A 22,140-nucleotide genomic window follows, 5' to 3' on the forward strand; every position below is an offset into this window, starting at 1 on the left:
CTCTGAGATGAAGGGCCAGGGGTCCTTGTGACAGTTCACTGGGAACTCTGATGGGAGCGCTGGCCAGTCATTACAGAAGAGTCACCCCCGGGCGGGTTTGATTATGACCAACTTTATTTTCAACCTGCATTGTTGGGCACTTCATGGTAATGTGGTGTTCATCCAGTATTGACTTTTGCATACATTTTTAAATCCCCCAAACAATACTTTTACACACAGTGTCCTCCCGACAGTAGTCAGTGTCAGAGATGATTTATCCTGTAGCCTCAAGGATGCGAGGTCTCGATGATGGGCAGGTGTGTTCAGGTACATCATCACGTCTAGCACAAGGCTCAAGCGTTTCAGTCCTTCCAGACAGTTATTCATTTAAAGCAAGAGGAATAAGCTTTGGAAAAGTTCAGTTTTTAACCTCACTTGTACCTTTTGTGTAAAAAGCTTCGTGTATGTTAAACTGTAGATGTCATGCAGTTCACATTTGTTTGCTCTAAGTACTAAATCGGAACAGATCCAAGAAATCTCATTTTTGGTATATGATTATTCAGTGGTTCTCAGAGTAACCATGTGGAAACTAGACCATCTGAAGGATGGTGACTCGACACACACGGTGTACCCAGGATGCAGAGTCAAATTTTGTCCTGGAAGTTATGTAATATAGCAAAGGGCAGAGGTGTCAACGTACCTCAGCAGGGCTCTCTTCTGAGACATGGAGTAACACAGAGACGAAGAGGCTCAGAGGTTTCTCGTATCAAAGAGGTAATCATTTGTGACTTAGCAATCTTTTATGATAAAAGACTGCTATAGTTTAAATTACTTCATTTAAGTCTGGTTTGAAAAAACATAGCTTTCTGGATAGAAAGCGTCTGGTTAAGTTTGCTGTTCAGTTCAGTACCTTATTCTGTTTTTTTTGGTATGTTTGCAAGTCACATCCAGAGCTACAGATTTTCCACAGTGCTTTTCTGCCTCATTCAAGTATAATAAAAAGTAGAAATCTATAGAAGCTCTAAGGTTAAACAAACTGTACATTATACAAAAATTAACTTAATTTATAGACAGTCAAAAAGTATTGGCAATGCCCTTTATAAATCTTACCAGAGATGCATCGCAAAGGATATTACAGTCGACATAATGGTTCGTCATCACCGTACAAATGCCATCTCAATTTACATGGTACAGAACTGAGCATGTGTGAAACGTACAAATGAGGAATCAGCGTTTTGCACTATATACATTTCTTTCAAAGTAACACCACTGTCAATACTAAGCTAAGGTTCAGGATTCTCTTATTGCATATTCATTGTTGCTGAGGCAGTTAGTTATGATACAATAATGCAATATTCATAATTATTTTAAATAAACAAAAACATTTCTCCTGCCAACAGTAAAAAGTTTTTTTTCCCCCTAAAATCACCTGGAACATTGCTACATACAATTTTACACAAATACTGAAAAACATGACCTTAAGGCATCTGCTTGAAAAGCAGATGTGCATATTTATATGAACTAAATTATGCAAGAAAAAAAATATTGCACAAAATCCTATATTATTTTCAAGATAAAATATGCTGCTTTCTAAATACACATAATTCCCTATCTTGACCAAATCAAAACATTGACTGATTTGCTCAAAAGAACTCTGCCTCTTAAACAAGATTTAAGAAACATACTAACAAATTCCTGGGCTAGACAGAGGAAGGACATCAGTGCTGACAGAGTTTGTGAAAGACCATCTCCTATATGAAGAAGTGCTTTGGGGGAATTAGGTTTGGGGTTCATTTTACATCCTTTATGTTCTGATCTACAGCTATCCAGCCAGAATCAAGATCTTGTATGTGAAACAAAATGGAATTCACATTAGAAAACTTTTTCGTGAAAATAATCTTTTCCTGAAAATCCAGATATTCTAGAAAAAGAAGGAAGATCTACTAATTATGACAACAGTCAGTTTTTTCCTCTTCACCTTATTTCAGAAACAAGGAATTCGCCAGCACTCCCGGGGCCCGTCTGTCAGGCACAAGCACCGCCCCACAGCGCTGTCACAGGCAGCTTCCAAGCACGTGGGGCGCGGGGAAGTGTTTGCAGAGAATGCTGTTATCAGGGTAAAGAGAGCAAAAACTCCTTGCCGTCGACAGGCGTCCACATGCTCAGTTCATCCTGAACAGAGTGGAGACTGGTCCCGGGTGGTCCCGAGGGGCCGCGTTCAGCACCAAGCCTCGCTGCCTGGGTACAAGGGAGCAGAGGGTGCTGGACAGCCAGCTGGACGAGAACACACGGCTTCTCAGAGCCTCTGAATCTGTCCTTTAAGAGCAGGTCTCCTAGACAGCAGCATTCTTGCACGTCGTATAACAGTAGAGAAAGATGGTACAGTGGTTCTGTACTTAGAGCATGTTTTAGTTTAAGCAGCTTTAAACGGCTTTTTTTTTTTTTTTTTGGTGATAGAATCTTGGCTGAATAATTCCTAAGCAAAATATATTATCATCCTTGTTATTATTAACAGAGATTTGCAATTCCTTTTCCTTTTAATTAGCTCCTGCACAGCAGGCACTAGGCCAATTCTTTTATTTCCTTATGTCCACTGTTACTGTACCTTGCCTATGAACAGTACCAAGAGTTGATAAATATTTCTTAAACAAATGAGTTATTTTTAATCAGAGAAATAGTCATGCTATATTTTGGTGCCTTTCTAAAATATGCTAAAGTAGGTAGCCATTAAAATATACCACTTAACGACACTTAATGAACCAAGAGTTCCTAAATTCACACGGGACTCTGCTATCCTCTGAAATACCATGGATGCAATACCTCTAGGGTAAAAGATAGAGTGGGTTTGGGGAGCATGGTGACTGTCTAGAGGCTGTATAAAGACAGGCCCCAGAACCAAAGGTCGGACTCGTTTGTACAGTTCTGCATAGGACAGGTGTTGCTCCTTCAGGGGAGAAAAATTCAAACAGCAGGGGAGTTTACACATAATAGAAAATATTGTCTAGTTATTAATAGAAAATATGAACATAGGAAAGAGATAACGTTTATTTCAGAACTCACCTTAATGTCCCTTCATTCTCCATACAGCCACTGTGATACAGGGAAGTCTAGTCTCAGAGCGGACTTTGAATACTCAAAATGTTAACAGGTTGAAATAGGAATACTTGCTGAGTTTTTGTTTTTAATGTGGACTATCAGAGCTGATTCTGTATGTTAAAATAAGGCACAAGTCCAGCTTAAAATACCTTAACACAAATGTGATTTGTCGGTGGGTGACTGTCCTCACCATACACCATGGTGAAACACCCGGGGAGGTGACTAAGACAGAGAAGAACTCACCTTTCTGAGGCTCTGAAGCTTATTGGGCAAATGGACTAAAACCCAGATTCTATCAAGGCTACACTCACAGTGATCCCATTCTCCAAATGGAGAATTCTAAAGGAAAAAACGCCTCATTCCAATATTCGTAGTCAAGGACTATTTTACATTCTTTTCAAAAATTATGAAGAATATCTATCTGCCCAGCAGATTGACAACCATAGTTCGTTTTTCCTTCTCATTTAAAATAGCTCTTCTGATAAATGGACTTTTTTATATACTTAAATAAAATGGAATTTTGTAATGAGTATATAAAGGCAAAATTGAACAAGAACCTTGAATCTTACTTTTGTGTTAAAAAAAGGATTACAGACTTTTCCCCTTAATACTTACAGAGTTCATCCTTATAAGGAAAACAAGATCTGTCTTCCTTCATATACATGAATGAATAACTGTCCTCCCAAAATATATCCATTTAGATTTTGGAATCTACTTTAAAAAAGAAAACCTTAGTCATTTTCCTCAAATTATTTAAAGACTGATCTGAATAAGTATCTTAAGAAATGTTTTTAACAAAGCCTCTTCCAGGATCTTGACTGAAAATTAAATTCTTATTTCAGTAAATATTCTAGAGCACAGTTTTTGACGGGAGTTCTAGACTGGCTTGTCAAACCTTTCCTAAAATGATAAATTAAGAAAACAATCATGACTGGGGATGCACAGAGTACATATACTGAACAAGCGAACAACCAAGGAACCACATCACTGTTGTTTTTTTTCCTGATTGCTTCATGACTGGCTAGACTCATAGGAAAAATCAATGCAGGATTCCTTCTCAGAACTTCCCAGTGTGACAGTGAATTTGAGGGAGGAGAGACCACGTCCCATGCAGAAGAATTCCAAGTAATGTGTGTGGATACCATGCTTCAGACCGGAAGCACAAGCCCCACCCCAGGGAGGCCGTGCGTGGTGTCTCCTCCAGGAGATGGCAGGAGGACCGGAGGGAAGGCGCGGCTTTCCCAGGAGAAGCCCGACCAGCGCTTCCTCAGCCGGCTGACCCCGGCCAGCAGCAACGTTTGCAAGCCCCAGGGGCAGGCTGGGGTGACGGAGACAGCACTTTTCTGTTGTGAGCCCCTCCCCGGGACCCACCGCGACCACAGCAAAAATGCTGGACAGGTCCAGCAGCGGCGCGTCCGACAGCAGACCTGACCTGTCCTCCTCGGAACCACTCAGGTCGTCAAAGACCAGGAGGGTCTAGAGGCGGTCACATCCAAGAGGAGCCTGAGGAGGTATGACAGCCATAGGTAAGGTGGGCCCGGGGCGGGACAGAAACAGGATGTGAGGGGAGAACCAAGGAAATCGGCGTGAAGCACGGCTTAAGAACTGTGAAGGCGTACTGCACAGATACAGGACCTTAAACACCGCAGACGTGCTGAGCGGAGAGACGCAGGGACGCTGCCCTGGCTCCGCGTGGGGCCTGTAGATCTACAACTTGCAAAATATAAAGTCAGTCATTTTAGCGGTAAGTCTGAGATGTCATGAAGCATTCTGATAATTATTAGGGGAAAAACAGACAAGAACGTTTTTCAACTAGGACACTTTGTTTCATCTGGCTTTCTGGGGTGACTCCTAGTTAGCGAAGGCAAAGAGAGGCTGTGAAGAAATTGAAAGTGTCGTTTGTAAACAGCAGTCATTACTTTCACATTGTAATTCACCACTTCATGGACCTCACTCAGTGGCCGGTAAATGTGTGTACCTTTATACTTTTTGGAAAACATGGCTGCAGTGTCCACAAGAGAGCTTTTAAACTTTGAAAAAATGAATTCTGTCCTTGATTTGATGAATTGAAAAAGGCATTATTGCTCTGCAGAACACATAACTTATCTTTCAGAATTTACATGGAATCCCATAAATTAGGTTAAGTATGCTTAATATAGGCTTAAGATTAAGGCAATTAGTGGGTCAACAGTTTCAAGCTAGTTCTGATAGGTTTTGATATCTTGGCCAGGTCATGCTCAACCAGGTTAGTACAGTAGCTCCTGGTTATGTGCGCGGGTTAGATGCATACTTAATTTAAATAAGTGGCGTTAAGCACCAAACACTGGGAAATCGGATGTTCAATATATACTTGCAACATACATACATACAAACTCGTACCTGACTGAAGAGCACAGGAGGAGAATTAGCTTTATGTTTAAAAAATCAATGGATCATGGACATAGCGTGAGACGAAAGCGCGGACAGGTAAGTGTCCCAAACGAAAAACAACTTCAGACAGCAGGAAGAGTCGCCTTTCCGACCACTCGTTGTTTACGACCCGGGGTGGTGGGCTCCTGACTGTCTCCGTGGAAGGCTGGGTGCCTGCGACAGGCACTTCGTTCACTGACTAAGCCTGGTTTCCGCTTGCCCCCCCTCCTGAGATGCGCAGGTCTTGCTGGAAAGCAGACGTGCTGTGACACAAGGACACCACCTCCTGAAGCAGCCCAGGCCCCTCTGCGGTCTCTGGAGCCGCTTTCCCTTCTTTCTCCCAGGGGACACACGTGGACAGGCGCCGCCCCAGGCCGGGCTCCGGAGGGTCGTCCACAGTCGGGCTTAGCGTTTCCTTCCTCTCCGTAGGGGGTGCTGCAGCGCCTGGAGCGGGGCCCGGCTGCCGGCTCCCTGCGCCCAGGGGTCGCTCGCCTGCCTCCTCCTCCAGGACGAACAGAGGGTCGGTGCCCGCGCCGGACGACAGCCGCTTCCTGGGCGAGGGAGGCAACTGCCGGCCGAGCAGGGCGCTGTCGTCCTGGCCCCGGTGCCACCCAGCCTGGTCCCCGGAGCCGCTGCACAGCAGGGCCAGGTTGCTCTCGCTGGGTGCGTTGGATTTGTTCTAAGAGGAGAAACGACACATTTAGAAGAAACGGAAGGCACGTTACTTCAGTAATATTCCTTCCCATTCTGAAATCTTTCTCTTGCGAGGCTGGGAACTCGAAGTCCCGCCCCAAGGAGACGCAGCCGCGACGGTGGGTTCGGAACACCGCCCAAGGCCCAGGGCTCCAAAGACAGGCACATGCAACTGTCGCCTGCAGAGTTCAACCTGGATGATGAGTGTCGGCGAGGATATGGAGAAGAGGGTGGGAGTGTACACTGATGCAGCCACTTTGGACATCGGCGGGGACAGGCCTCAAGAAATTAAGAACAGAACTATGACGTCCTGCAGCAAGACGCAGTAGCACTACTTCCGGGTGTGTGTCCACCTGTTCACTGCAGCACTGTTCCCAGTATAGGGAAGCTGCGGGAACAGCTAAATGTCACTGACAGGTGAGTGGATAAAGAAAATGTGCTGTGATTATCACTCACCTTTTTAAAAAAGGGGAAATCCTGCCATTTGGGATAATATAGATGCTGCTAGTGGCTCAGACAGTAAAGAATTCTCCTTCACAATGCAGGAGACCTGGGTATGATCCCTGGGTCAGGAAGATCCCCTGGAGAAGGGAATGGCCACCCACTCCAGTATTCCTGCCTGGAAAATCCCACGGACAGAGGAGCCTGGTGGGCTATATAGCCCATGGGGTCACAAAGAGTTGGACATGACTGAGTAAGTAACATCAGTAAAACCAAGATTAAAAAAGCACCAAGGATGGGCCTGGAAGGCATTGCACTAAGTGAAGTAAATCAGGACACAAATACTGCATGATCTCACTTCTCTGGGGAATCCAGTCAAGCTCGTAGGTGTAGAGAGCAGAATGGGAGGGGTGGTCCCCAGGTGGGGAGGGGAGGTGCAGGAAGGCCAGGGCTCAGTCGCGAGGGTGGCGAAGCTCAGGGACCTAGCATGCGGACCGAACTGGAAAGAAGGCAGGTCTCAACTACTCTGGCTTCAAAGAAGAGGAAAGAAAAGTGAACTCTGTGCAGTAAGGGATGGCTAATCAGCTCGCCTGTGGCCAGCGCTCTGCAGCGTGCCAGCAAGCATCGACTCATGCATCTCGGATGTGCACAGCCTCTGTTACTGCACTTCAGAAAAGCTGGGAAATAGAAAGGATCTGCAAAAAAATCCTACCAGATAACTCAGAGAACAAGCCAACTCTTACATAATCAATGCCAAGTTCTGGGATTATTACAGTCAGAACAGGGTAGAAATTACTTCTCTCTCTGTTGTGTTTTTAAAGAATCCAGTTCAAAGTCTTAGGCATTTCTGAAGCAACACAGTGAAACATTACTTGAATTCATACCCTTACTAAAATGTTGTCAAGAGCCAAAAAATACAGGAAAAACATGGGAACATTTCACATTTGAAAGTTCCGGAGAAAGACAACTATAAAATTAGGTTGTAGGGAAATAATACTGCTTGACAAAATAATGTTAATGATGAGAAACACCAGCATTTGATTGGATTTTTGTTATAGAAATCATGTCTTAATGATTAACTCTTACGATATTTTTGGAGTTTTGACACTTACCTTCACGTCGGACAGTACAGTGAGGTGAGAAAGTGTTCATTTAATGTTACAGGCTGGAAACTGACTCACCGTGGGCTTGTAGTCTATCTCGTCCATCGATCTGAAGAAGTCCAGGCTCTTGGCCACCGCCAGCTTCCCCTGGTCCGAGCTGTGCGTGCTCAGCGTGTCCAGGATCTCACCCAGCAAGTCCATCTCACCCGGGGAAGGAGCCTTTGCTCTTGTTTCCAATGAGTCGTCACTTTCGTAGAAGTAAGCAGAAGCTTCTTCTCCATCTTCAGAGGACAACCTGGAGAAAAACAGGACACATGCTGAAAACCAACGTGATACTTCTGTGGAGGGACAGTAAAGTGAGTAACTGGTTCATGGCCAAACTCTTTATAGTGACTGCTAAGTCGCTTCAGTTGTGTCCGACTCCATGTGACCCTATAGACAGCCCACCAGGCTCCTCCATCCCTGGGATTCTTCAGGCAAGAACACTGGAGTGGGCTGCCATTTCCTTCTCCAGAACTAAGACCTAGTGTGGTCAATTAAATAAATACTTAAAAGTAGGAGGCTGTTCTTCTGTCACCAAAAGAAAACTCCTACAACATTTCAATAAACTTAAAGATCTTATTTTGCAACTTCTCATGGTTGATAGCCAAAATTTTCTCATAGTGATATACATACCAATTCAAACACTGGAAATCTTGAGTGTGTGCACTGAGAACAAACAGAAGTTTATGGCTCCTTACCCATCTGGAAGCACAAGCGGGGCTTTTCACAGTCTGATTCTGGGGAGTGTGGGGGCAATAGCCTTAGAAATATCAGACTGAACACCTGGGACTTTCTACATTCTGATTCACTTTCAGTACCTTTGGATGGTTTTCCTTTATTTATTCACTTGTTTTGGAGAATGCATATTCATTTATGTAAATAAAGATATACTTAATGGGGGGGAAAATTGATTCTATCATCCCCAAATAGCTTACTTACCATTGTTTTAAAAGTTCAACACGCAGTACTATTATTTCCCTTATTTTTTACCACTTTCATGAAATTTTCCTCTTCTGATACCTCCCATGGACTGAGGTCCTGCCGCCCCTCCCCCAGATCTGGTTTGTTTCAATTAACTCCTTCCACTGTCTTGATGTTCACCTGCCCCTCCTCTTCAGTCAGAGGGGAGGCGTGGGCTTCTGTTTGCCCTTGAACACTACCCTGGGTATTTCTGCAGACATCATTGCTTCCCAGGACAGGTTATTTCAGGCCTATCTTGCTTTCCCATCTCAAGATTCGTCCCCCGTGAACCTCCCACTAGCCCTGGATCCTCCTGCTGAAGACGAGACCGCGGGGAGCAGAACCTTTTCTCCAGACGTGCACGTGGTTTGAAATATCTCTTGCAACCTAGGGCTTCGGCTGAACAGAACATGCAACCCACAACTTACTTGCTGGCTCTCTCGGCGTCCTCCTCGTCGTCAGCATCTAGGGCTCCGTCCAGGCTCTTCAGAGGCCTGAGGCGTGACTGCAGAGAGGGGTCGACACACTGGCGTGAGGAGTGAAGATACTTGAAATACTCCCAGAAACTTTAAACAGTAATTTGATACTTGATATGGTAAGGAAGGGCTTCCCTGGTGGCTCAGATGGTAAAGTGTCTGCCTGCAATGCAGGAGACCCAGGTTTGATCCCTGGGTCGGGATGATCCCCTGGAGAAGGGAAAGGCTACCCGCTCCAGTACTCTGGCCTGGAAAATCCCATGAATGGAGGAGCCTGGAGGGCTATAGTCCATGGGGTCGCAAAGAGTCGAACACGACTGAGCGACTTCACTTTTTCTTTCTCATGATAAGGAATACTTCTTAAAAGACATACGCATTCAGGGCTTTTGAATATTACCTAGTAACCTGGAGGATACCAGGCAATACTGATCTGAATGCTTTCTTGCACCTCAAACCAATCAACAAAGTCCCTGGGCTGAGTGTATCAACACCTCTGTCCAGTCTGTCAGTCCCTGGTTTAGGAACCCTTGATTTACAGTCACTCCACCAAGCACTCGGCCTCCACTTTCTATAATAATCAATACCTGAAGCCTTGTTTCTTTTATCCCCTACCCCACTCTCCCTCACACCCAGTATTTCACAGCAATGCTCAATCCCGAGTGTGTGTCTGAGTCTCTCGGAGATGGTAAAGACAGAGGTTCTGAGTTTCTGCATCTATAACTCTTCAGTGAGGTTGGTGCTGTTGGGTCTGGCGGTCACACTCTGAAGAGCAAGGTTTTGAATCAAGTCCAGGAAAACCCATCGTTTCATCTGTAAATACATCACTATGTATCTTAAAAGATATTTTTTAGCATTACCACAGTATCGTGATCACACATAGTTACTAATAATTATTTAATATCTCACATTCCCTTATTACTCCAAATATATTTTAGTGAGTTTATTTGGGCCAGAATCTCAACAAGGTAAGCACTGTATTTGGCTGAAATGTCTCTCGTCTCAGAGGACGACCCCTTTTATCTCCTCTGCCCCCATGTCTTCTGGGACCTTGACTGTGTTATTGTGCCCTTATTTCCTGTAAGCTGGCAATTCCATCTGGAAGCCTGGCTGCCTTCCACTTCTGAGTCTTCCTCTGTTTCTTGCAGCAATGCCCGTAGACGTTGGTACAGGTTTCTCAGCACGTCACGGCGGGAGGCACACAGTGGCTCACCTCAGGTGCCACCAAGACTAATGAATGGTTTCAGGTGTAGGTGGCCTGGTGCACCCACTACAGATATGACCAGTCTTTTACTTGATGGGTTTAGCATCCAATAATTATACTTTTCAAAAGCGGTGCCTCTGTATTTGCTTGTTGGGATTCTATAAAAAACTTTGTCCTATTAACTGTTTGTCTATTCTGAAATACAACGTGCCCTAGAAAAAACAGGGTAATTCCTTCTTTCCTTATATGTAACAGTCTGTAAAGGTACGCCATGAGGGGTCTTTAAAAATTATCATTTGTACATATTTGGTTTGGCTCCAACCATCACAGTTATTACTCCTTCTTGATGTTCAAATCTGCCCCATTTTTACACTATGCCATAACCATGTTTTTTGAAATAGTGATCTTTTACAGGTTCCTCTTAAAATACCTACAGGTTAAATTATGTGCTACTGGGCATTTACGTCAAATTAATCCAGAGGTGGGGAGAGTGCAAAAGGTTGGCACAGAAATAAGACTGTCTGTGAGCTGACCATTGTTGAAGCTGTATGAAAGGTACCTGGGCATTCTTATAAGCTTCTCTTTACTTTTGTATGTTGGAATCAGAGAAGGACTACAGAAACAACCACAGTCAACAACATGGTAATAAGTACATACCTATCAATAATCAGTTTAAACATGAACAGCCTAAATGCTCCAATCAAAACACAAAGTGTCATACTGAGTAAAGTCAGTCAGAGAAAGACAAATATCATGATGTCACTTGTATGTGGAATCTAAAAAAATGGTACTGACAGATTTATTTACAAAACAGAAATAGTCACATATATAGAAAACAAACTTATGGTTATAGGGGGTGGGGAAGAGAGCAGAGGGATAAACTGGGAGGCTGGGGATGAAACACACACACTACTATACATAAGACAGGTATAATAACGATCTACTGTATAGCACAGGGAACTCGATGCAATCTTCCATAATGGCCTATATGGGGAAAGAATCTAAAGAGTGGATGTATGTATATGATTCACTTTGCTGTACAGCAGAAATGATCAACATTGTAAATCAACTATATGCCAATAAAAAATTTTAAAAATAAGTAAATAGCATCTGACAATAAAAAATATATATTTATGTACCCAACACTGGAGCACCTAAATATATAAAGCAAATATTAACAGATGTAAAGGGAGAAATTGACAGTGATACAGTAATAGTAGGGAACTTACATCAGTGGACAGATCATATAGACAGAAAATAAGGAAACACACTGGCTTTAACACATTAGACCACGTGGACACACAGAGAACGTTCTACCCCAAAACAGAAGACACATTCACATGAACATCAGACATCCTCTGGGACAGATCACATGCTAGGCCACAAAAAACCTCAAATTTAAAAGGACTGAAATACCAAAAATTCCTTCTGAACACACTAGTAGAAAACTGGAAACCAATTACCAGAAGAAAACTGGAAGAAGCAAAACTCATGAAGACAAAGCAACATGCTACAAATCAACCAATGGGTCAATGAAGAAATCAGAGAAAATGTCAGTAAAGTACTCGGAAATAAATCAAAGTGAAAAAACATGGTTCCAAAATTGATGGGATGCAGGAAAAGCAGTTCTAAAAGGAAAGCTTATAGCAACACAGACCTACCTCATGAAAAAAAAAAAAAATTCATATACACAGTCTAACTTTATATCTAAAACACCTAGAAAACAGAAAAAGCCCTTAGTAGAAGGAAGAAACCAATACAGATCAGAGCACAAATGGAGACTATAAAAACAGAAAAGATCAAGGAAACTAAGAACTAGTTCTTTGAGAAGCAAACAAAATTGATAAACCTTCAGCCAAAACCATCAAGGAAAAAAAGGGCCCAAATCAATAAAATAAGAAATGAAAGAGAAGTTACAACCAATATGAAGACTCATGGGACTACTACAACGTCTCATATACCAACAAATTGGACAACCAGGAAATTCCTAGATGCATGCCCTCTTCCGAGACTAAATGGGGGAAGAGACAGAAAATCTAAACAGACTAATTACTAATAGTGAAACTAAATCAGTAAAAAAAAAAAAAAAACTCCCAAAAAACAAAAGTCCTGGACCAGACAGAAGTCTTCACCTATTGGTAGGTGAATTCTACCAAACATTTAGAGAAGAAATAATACCTATCCTCCTCAGAGTACTCAAAAAAAATTAGAGGGGGGGAATGCTTCTAAACTTAGTCTAAAGGCCAGCATTACCCTGATACCAAAACAAGACAAAGATATTACAAAGTAGAAGCTGAATTCTATTTTTTCAAAATAGAAAATTACAGGCTAATATTCCCGATGAACATAGATGCAGAAATCCTCAACAAAATACTAATAAACCAAATCCAAGAAAACATTAAAAGGATCATATACCATGGTTAAAGGATTTCTTCTAGAGATGCAAGAGTGGTTTAATACCCACACGTCAATCCATGGGCTGATGAGTGACAGAAAGGAAAGAATGAATAGATACATGCGTCTTAGAGCCCCTGCTGGGGACGTGTAGTAAGTCTCTCCGGAATTTTGGTGACTAGCAATGCTATTTGGGACTTGTAGTATCCCTTGTGGCTCAGATGGTAAAGAATCTGCCTGCAGCGGGTTCGACCCCTGGGTCAGGAGGATCCCCTCCGTGGAGAAGGGAACTGCTAACCAATCAAGTATTCTTGCCTGGAAAATTCCATGACAGAGGAACCCGGTGAGCTATACAGTCCATGGGGTCACAAAGAGTCGGACACGACTGAGTGACTAACTCTTCCACTTTACAAGTTTACGATATGTGAGTTAAAGAGAAATCTGGGAAATGGCCTAGAAACCCAACTATCACTTACAAGATTATTTCTCTGGGAAAAATATGTTTTACCCACTCCCTCCAGAACTCACAATATATGTATCACAATCCTCTGATTCTAAAGCCAAGCTGTGGTTATTACACTGACCTGTGTGCACTTACTTTTATGTCAGCTGTGGGTGTTGCATCTAATTTTTGATTAAAAACAAAACAAAAATCAGAAACTATGAGGGAGCTGGGACTTCATGCTGCTACTTACCAAATTATCACTGACTATGCAAGAAGATAATAAACATGTAACTTAATATGTACGTTTATAGCATACTTTGCAAAGCACTCTCTTTCACACACTGGGCTAGGTTCTGAGAATATAGAGTTGAATCAGGTTGAGTCTCTTGTCTTTAGCAGCTCTAACGAACCCCACAGTAAGTCTGGAGGGACACCAGGGAGGCCCCATCACTGCTCAAGGTCACATACCTTATCAAGAACAAGAGCCAGAAAGAGGAACCTGGTCTGCTGCCAGCCCCCTGTTCATCTTCCACAAGTTGCTTTCACATTCTCCAATCTGCCTGCGCATACCGCAGATTCTCAGTTACTGTTTTGCTAACTACAACTTTTTCTCTTCTAATGAAGCTCTCGCTTTCCCACAGTCTAAGTCATTTAAATCCTAAGCATTTCGCAAGTACCTCTGAATTTAATTTTACATTTTCTAGCCAGGCCAGGGGTCTATCAATTTCTGCATACACAGGGGTGTTAAACAGTGTACCCTATCACCATGACTTACATAAGTTTTCACAACAGAATGAGAATTAGAATGAGAAACAAAATTGGTTAATATAATGCTTTGCTTTCTATGAGTGTTCAGTTTTGGCTAACTTAAATAAGCTTCTAATTAGCAGCTATCACATAGGTAGATTCAGTAATTCACTAGGAGCTGCAATCTCCATACACGGAATGAAGTTAAGTGTCCAAACCCATAGTGAATGTGTCAACTGCTTGACTACTTCATATCACATAGCTGTTAAAGTCACACACACAAAAAAATGAGGAAAATACTTACACTCTGATCAACATTAAGACAGAGGGACATGAGAGCATATGTAACAAAAGCACCATCAGCGCCGGAGCTCACATGAACCCAGAGTTTCTCTCCATCACCGTTTCCGGTGGGCTTGGACTTGGGTACAGTGCTTTCAGAATTGTTTGCAGCACCCCAGGGACATAGGGCACAGGCAGAGAGGCCTGGTCCCAGTTTTATAAACGGAAGTCTCTGATGGGGAACTGGCAGGAGGTCAGCTTAGACTGCAGATGGTGCGCTGTGTGCCCTTCAGGGTGTGGACTGCACACAGCGACTCCAGGACACCTTCATGTGGACTCACAGAGCACAGGCGCAGCCTCACTCAGAATGTGCGCACGGAACTAGACAGAGAGCAAACTACGAGTAGGGAGCGAATACAATCTCACACGCGGAAAAATGAAAGCTAGATACATTTTAGTACGACTGACTACAGTTTTCGAAAACCTGTGCGTGTTATTTTTCTAACTATAATGATTAATAGATCCCAGTGGAATGGATTTTGCATACTGTAAGTACTCAGAGAAAACTATTCTCTTTCAGGTCTGGATAGGAACTTCACAGTAACGGGTGTACATTGGGAGAGTTCCCAAGGGCCAATGAACATTTCATTGTGAGTTATTACCGAGAACTCCCTGAAATACGTGCCAAGACAGTCATTAAAAAAAAAAAGAAAAGTTGCTCAGTCGTGTCCAACTCTGTGACCCCACGGACTTGTAGCCCACCCAGCTCCTCTGTCCGTAGGATTTCCCAGGCAAGAATACTGGAGTGGGTCGCCATTCTCCTCCCCAGGGGGTCTCCTGACCTCGGGATTGACCCTGGGTCTCCCGCACTGCAGGGCAATGCTTTACTGCCTGAGTCACCTAAGTCAGTTGTAACAGGGCTTATAATTGGGAACTAGGAGCTTTTTTTAAAAAAAAAAAAATTGAAATAGACTGAGAAAGCTATAAGCAGTCAACATAGAGAAAAAGTGAGAAAAAGAAAAATTAAATTGATTTCTGTCTTTAGAAAACCTGCATAAATATTATTTTCAAGTGTGTGCCAAAGGACATGACATGGTGCCCACACCTGGAAAACCAGCCCGTGTGCCAGGCAGCCCTCCCCACTCCCCACCCCCTACCCCGGTCACCTTGCATCTGCTCCGTGCTGTTACGGAAGCTGCTCTCCTTTCTGCTCCATAAATTTTTATGAAAAAGGGGAAAGACTTCTTTCCTTTTTGATCGGGGTACTACTAATAATTGCGAGGCTTCTTTAACTTATTGACAAAAGAAAGCAGACTGTACCCCTATGTTTTGTTCCTCTTACATCTGGGGAGCATTACTAGCCTGTAACGACAGTTTCTGCGTGTACATCAAGTTAGCAGTTGCCCCGGTTCCCTCTGCTCGGACCCACAAGACGTCACCGAGGCCCCACCTTCCAGCGCCTGATGCCTGCTGGTGTCACTGCACCGCGGGGCCTTTGCATAGACTGGTGTGCCTGCCTTCCAGCCCCCACTGAATGCTGGTCCCCTTCTCTCAACCCCACTATCTCTGTCACCACACATCCACTCTCGTGTGTAAATCTGCAACTTACCACCTGCATCTGAACCTCTTTCCTCTTGCCTTGTAGAGCGACCTTCTCTGAACTGCTGACAGAGACATCTTTTAAAAACTACCATATGACCCAGCAATTCCACTACTGGGCATATACCCTGAGAAAACCGTGATTCAAGCAAACACATGCACCCCAATGTTCACTGCAGCACTATTTACGGTAACAAGGACATGGAAGCAACCTAGATTTCCACTGGCAGACGAGTGGATACGGAAGTTGTGGTACATAGATACGATGAAATAGTACTCGGCCATAAAAAAGGAACGAATGTGAGTCAGTCACAGTGAGGTGGATGAACCGAGAACCTGCTGTACAGAGTGAAGGAAGTCAGAAAAACAATCATCATATATTAACACATCTTTATGGGATCTATAAACAGAAAAATGGTACAGATGAACCCATTTGCAGGGAAGAAATATGGGCGCAGATGTAGAGAACGGATTTGTGGACACAGGGGCTTAAGGAAGAGGGTGGGATGAACAGAGAAAGTAGCACCAACATACATACACAACTGCATGTGAAACAGAGCTGCTGGGGACCCGTGTGTGACACAGACAGCCCAGCCCGTGCCCCACAACGACCTAAGGGGGGGTGCCCTGCAGGCAGGACACGCACATACAGACACACGCACGGCTGATTCACGCTGCTGATGGCAGGAACCAGCACAACGCTGTAACGCAGCTATCCTGCAGTGAAAAGAGTAAATCAAGGCACACACGCCGCCGCCCCCTCCTCCTCAAAGGAACCCTTCAGTGGCTCCTCACTGCTTTCAGGGTAAACCTCCTCTTCCTCACGCTTCCAACCATCGCCCCTCCCGGGCGTGCATGTGTCTGATAGCCTGGTCCCCAAGGGCAGGCCCATCGCTCGTTTCTCTCTCAGTCCCTGAGGACCACACCGCGTGGGGTCCACACTAGTGTCAGGAAATCTGCAGAAGATTCAGAAAGGAGCTAAAGATGACGGGGGGTCCTGTCAGCACTATCTGGATGACGCTGAGGAGACCTTGTGTGCGTGTGTTCACCCGATCCTAGCCTACAGAGCTCTGCGTCTTTCACTGTCATTAACAACCCTCCCAGGACTCAACTGCATGGCCTGTGCAGCCAAGGCCTTACCTGAAGCCACTGCTGTGGACCACAGGCTGCAGACACATGGAGCTGACGCCTGTGGACGCCCCTGCCTCCCGGAGACCCGCGCAGTCCCCGCCTCACAGCCTCAAAGGTGCCTTGCCCACTGGACCAGAGGACCTCAAGAGGAATTCACCCCAATTTGTTGCTGTTTCAGGTGAAACGTATTTTTACCAGGGAGAAAGCTTTCTTGGGCTTAGTTTCCTAACCTTCAGGTAGCAAATAAACAGAGACTTTCATTGGCCCAATCTGACACTTCTCATGAAAACTTCCAGAAAGAAGTTAGATTCTGTGGCCTTAGCTGGTCTACACCGAATGACTCTAGGTTCACAAAGCTCTCACGTAAATAATCAGGTTAAATCTAACGAAACAGCCCTCTTTTTGTGATTGAGAATACTCTCTGAGGTCGTGATAATTGCACGTGGGGAGACTGTCAGGGAAGCTGTAAAGGATCCTGGAGTGGCCCAGGTTGCTGGTGTGCTTTCCCGGGACCGTTAGGGGGTGCAGTCAGGCGTTTCGCGGTGGGCTCGCCGGATGCTCCAGAGGTCCGCAGCGTCCACAGGCTGTTTATAACCCCGCGGCTGCCGGAGGCACCTGGCAGAGGCCTGATGGCGGCAGGGATGCCTCCTGTCCACAGAGATGCCCGCCCCGTGGAGCTGCAGTTACTCCAGTGTGGACAGGGTGGTTCCGGTGTCTGTTAGCACGTATGTCTCAGGACTCCTGACTGTCTATGTGTCTGTTCTATGGACTACCTGACCAGCTTTTTGCATCTTACTGGTTTTCTCATTAGCTAATGAACCAAAAACAAGGGAGTTATAATTCGACCCTTTAATAAAAAACTGTTTTTTAAATCAGGCCGTTAGTGTCTCCTGGGTAAGTGAATACCTCCATAGTAGGGAGGTAGTTTTGGCTGAGTACTTCAATTAATTTTAAACTGATAAGAAAACAGTTCCATGCAGTTGTTCGGTCGTATCCGACTCCCGCTAAGTTGTGCCTAACTTCTCGTGATATCAAAACACGTAATGCAGAAATGACGGCACCGTACTAAGCAGCCGACGTGGGCATCTTCAGCATCTGCGAGTGTTACGCTCATTAATTCAGCAAAGCTTAGAGCAACACTCCTTTGGAAGGACACCAGGCACTGGGCTACATGGCAGTATGAGGATGACTGAGAACAGGGCTCCTTGCTCTTGCGGAGACTGTGATCTAGTTAAGGAAATGTGAATTAAATTGAATAAAATAAGCCTACCAGGATGACCACAGGAGCTGGTACTAAATTATGGCTGCAGTGAGGAATCTGACCTCATCAGGGAGACCAAGGGATGGCTTCACATGAAAAATGTCTGAGTGAGCTCTGAAAGGTCAGTAGGAATTAAGTAGATGATAAGAAGAGGAAGTAAAACATACAAAGGCTCTGTGGTGGGACAACCAGGGCCGACACAATGGACTCAAACATGCTTATGGTGTCCCAGGAGTCAGAGCCTGGGTCGAGCACAGGGTTACTGAAGGGCATGCTGGCCTTGCAGTTGCCCTGCTGACCACTAGATGGCAGGTGCATACTAAGAAGGTGCAAGGCTGGACGAAGCTAAGTTTCAGGCAGGTCACAGGAAGTAGGGGGATCAGAGGCCCAGCAGGGAAGAGTGGGCGGGGACAGACCCCGCCTTTCAGACCCTGATTATGGAGGGCAGCCGAAAGCCGCTCACTGTTTCCGGGGACGTCCTGAAAGCCGCTCTGTGCTCCATGGAGGGAAGCAGCTACCCCACCTCACTGAAAACATTCTCGGCATCTCTTCATGCCACAAACACCCACTAAGCAGCCACTGCACGCGTGCTACCGTCTTCTGTGCTGCGAGGCACACAAGAGAAGACGATGTTCCTGCCTCTCGAGACTTTTTTAAAAGGATGAACATGCTGAATACTGAATGTAATAAAGCACCTACAAATATCAACATACTCTTCCACAGATATAACTGCTCTCAGCGTTTTGATCACAGATGAAAACTTATTAAGTGCCATTAATACTGATCATGACTCACGTCCAATTGTAACATTCCTAATAAGTAGGTGCTGTCAGCGGACGAACAGCACTAACAACACAGGATTGTGACTACGTCCTTTAAATAACGGTAAACTCTGCGATCAACAAGGAGGTCTCAGAGTCCCCCTGAGCTGTACAGACCCATGGTCTCCCACCAGTGCCCTGGAGGCTGTGCAAACGAGCAAATAACTGCTGGCATTCTCAGCTGTACATTTCTGGATGCAAAAAGGCATCACAAGGGAACAAAATTAGCAGAATTTCACATCACTCTGATGCAAAGAATTACAAATAAGATGGAGAACTGGATGTCCCACCTCTTCAATCACACTCCTACTGGTAGGTTCTGAACACATATAATTACAAAATCAAAATTTTCTCACAAGGAAATTTAAAATATAAAGTATATATCCTGTATATGTCAAAACATATTATTTTAGAAATAATAACCACTTGTATAGAAGGGATGCTTACTAAAAATGTGAAAAAATAGTAAGTTAATGCAAAACAAACAAACAAAAAAGGTTACCAGTGTGGAATGAAATTTATTAGAGAAGATATCCTATTAGAGAAGCTCAGCCTCTGGTGAGACCTCGAGTGAGACACAGAGAAGGGGCTGGGGAAGACCAGAAGGAAGAGCAGTCTCAGGAGAAGACAGAGGTAGGGGTCAGCTTACAGCGCCAGCAAGCCTCACGTCTCATGAGGCCTCGAGAAAGGTGTCTGGCTCAGCTGCAGCAAGACGATGGTTCCCCCAAAGCACGTCAGAGCACACAGCGAGGATCCGACCCTACGCACAGGAGGCTGCTGCCCTGCAGTGACCATTTGCGTCACTAGATGGCAGACAGGTCTAATACTAAGGCGAAACGCTGGGTCAGCTGAAACCCGCAGCGGGGCCGAGGGGCTAGGGATAAATAGGCGATGGAGGCAGAGGAGTAGGAAAATACAAGTTTTCAGAGTTTGTAAAATTGAGATGCTTGTAATATATGAGTTTTCTGAAAGTAGGTACTCTTTGTAGTACTGTCCCCATTTTAGAGTCGAAGTGACTGAGGTCCAGAGTGTGACCTGGCTTTTCCCAAGTCGGCAGTACCTCCTGGGCTTACGCATTCTGCAGCCTAAGACAAAAAATTACCTGCGTGAAATACGGGAATAAACTATAAAGATACAACTATACAGAATTGCAATGGCGATACCTTAGAAATACATGGCAGTCTGCAACTGGAAAAGAGGCTTAAAAACACGCATGTTGTAATTTTTACAGGTGGTAAAAGCAGCACAGAGTTAAGTGACTTACTCATGACTTAACTGTGTTAGATGTGTTATTGATCATGCTTTAGATACCTGCTTTACCACATACTTCGGCAAGCCTTTCCCTACTTTGCGTTGCGTATCAGGGAACCAAAACCTTAGTGAAGTAACGTATCTTGAGTAAGATCAGACAATTAGTGACCGAGCTAAGGCAGTGAACTGGCTCCCTGAACAGTGCTCTTCATTACAATTACGCTAGATAAGTCTGTCCTCGGAGACTCAGAAAAAACATATGTCTGAGAATTAACCTGAGAAAGACTTTCTTAAAACGGCAAGTCTTAACCTCAATTTAAAAACAGGTAGTAGTTACAGGAGAATCAACAATGTGACTGTCCAGGTAGATGAAATAGCAGGGTGAAGAGATAAAGAATCAACAATGTGACTGTCCAGGTAGATGAAATAGCAGGGTGAAGAGATAAAGAGATTTAATATACTTTTCCAAAGATATTTCTGTCAGGGCAAGAAAGTAAACTGGAAGGTTTTAGCAAGATATGTGTTTGGTGACATCTCATGAATTCGGTGATGAAGGGCTTTTATTATCCGGGTGGCGCTCCTGCCAATGCAGGAGACACTGGCTCAATCCCTGGGTCAGGAAGATCCCTTGGAGAAGGGCATGGCAACCCCCTCCAGTGGATTCTTGCCTGCAGAATCCCACGGACAGAGGAGCCTGGCAGGCTACAGTCCATGGGGTTACAGAGTTGGACACGACTGAAGTGACTAAGCACAGCATGTGAGGAGACACAGTGGAACAGAAGTACCAGAATTCTATTACTGAGCAGGTGAGTGTCTTGTGAGACTAGCTCAGGAGGAAAGACTCTGGGCCAGATACATCTGCGAGCCTCTCGCCAGCCTCCCAGTCCACAGCCACCTTGCCCTCTCTGCCAGCTTTATCCACTTCATTCTCTGTCACTCAGCTGTCACCTGATACATACTGTCTCATAAAAGCAGTGTTCTGTGAGTACGTTCCTGCCTTACCAAGTTCTGGAGACCAAGAATCGTATCTTCCAATTCATTTTGCTTCTAACTCCACTTCCATTTTGAATGCAAAAAGCAGTGAAAAAGAATGCCAATTCCTAACACAACAATAAGAAAAGGCTGGGTGATATTTGAAGAAAAAAAAAATAAAACACATTCTTTCTTAAACCTATCAGAATGCTGAGTTGTAAGGCAACCAGTAAAATGAATTCCATAAAGTTACAAGCCCCTCCAAGGAGAGATAAGAGACAGGATCTATTTCATCCTTGGCAAAGTGTGTGCATGTGCGCACACACACACACACACACACACAGAAGGGCAGCTGGCATAGAAACAGGGGAGAAGAAACATGCTCAAATGTAATAAAGACCATGAATGGACTAACACGTTCGTCTGGAAGAGCTGGGACTCTCGATGACAAGGGGCAAGTCTCGATGACAAGGGGCGTTTGTGCTCACAAGCTCTTCTCCACAGATAACACCCTGTAATTTCATTTGCCTATCAGGGAACCTGACCGCCCGATGCTGAGGAGAAAGGCTGGGCAAGACCAGAGTGTGAAAGCGCTCCACTGCGGGTGTGGGCCTGCAGGGGACAAGCAGGAAGCCCCAATGAGGATCACTGGCTTACACACAGCAGCAGCCTCAGCCCCAAGGCCAGGGGGGAGGCACAGAAGCACAGGCATGCCCAGGGAGGAGCAGGGCCTGTTGGGAACAGGGTCTCCATGGACGCCAAGCAGAAGTCCACCCCCACGAGGGAGGGGCAGGCGGCCCACAAACTGCCCAGGACCAGTTAGAGAGAAAGGGGGTG

General features: G+C 44.7%; 1 protein-coding gene and 1 long non-coding RNA gene across 9 annotated transcripts in view; one reads left to right on the forward strand and one right to left on the reverse strand.

Annotated features, from left to right (window-relative positions):
- LOC129653439 (uncharacterized) overlaps positions 1-7,940 on the forward strand; it is a 62,836-nt gene extending 54,896 nt beyond the window's left edge. For all 5 annotated transcript variants that reach the window (XR_008715128.1, XR_008715126.1, XR_008715129.1 and 2 more), the window contains one exon: positions 7,783-7,940. This is a non-coding gene — a long non-coding RNA (uncharacterized LOC129653439). The remainder of the gene's footprint in view (positions 1-7,782) is intronic.
- The window catches only part of DENND1B (DENN domain containing 1B), a 271,452-nt gene continuing 249,408 nt past the window's right edge, over positions 97-22,140 (reverse strand). For 2 of the 4 annotated variants that reach the window (XM_055583140.1, XM_055583139.1), the window contains 3 exons: positions 9,152-9,228; positions 7,800-8,016; positions 97-6,163 (listed from right to left, as the gene is read on the reverse strand). In XM_055583140.1, coding sequence (XP_055439115.1) covers positions 5,684-6,163; positions 7,800-8,016; positions 9,152-9,228 — 774 coding nt within the window. In that variant the 3' untranslated portion in view covers positions 97-5,683. Of the gene's footprint in view, positions 6,164-7,799; positions 8,017-9,151; positions 9,250-22,140 lie in introns of all 4 variants that reach the window. The other 2 variants (XM_055583138.1, XM_055583141.1) reach the window with 1 other exon arrangement.

This window comes from Bubalus kerabau, chromosome 5 (genome assembly GCF_029407905.1).
Source record: "Bubalus kerabau isolate K-KA32 ecotype Philippines breed swamp buffalo chromosome 5, PCC_UOA_SB_1v2, whole genome shotgun sequence".
Classification (NCBI taxonomy): Eukaryota; Metazoa; Chordata; class Mammalia; order Artiodactyla; family Bovidae; genus Bubalus; species Bubalus kerabau.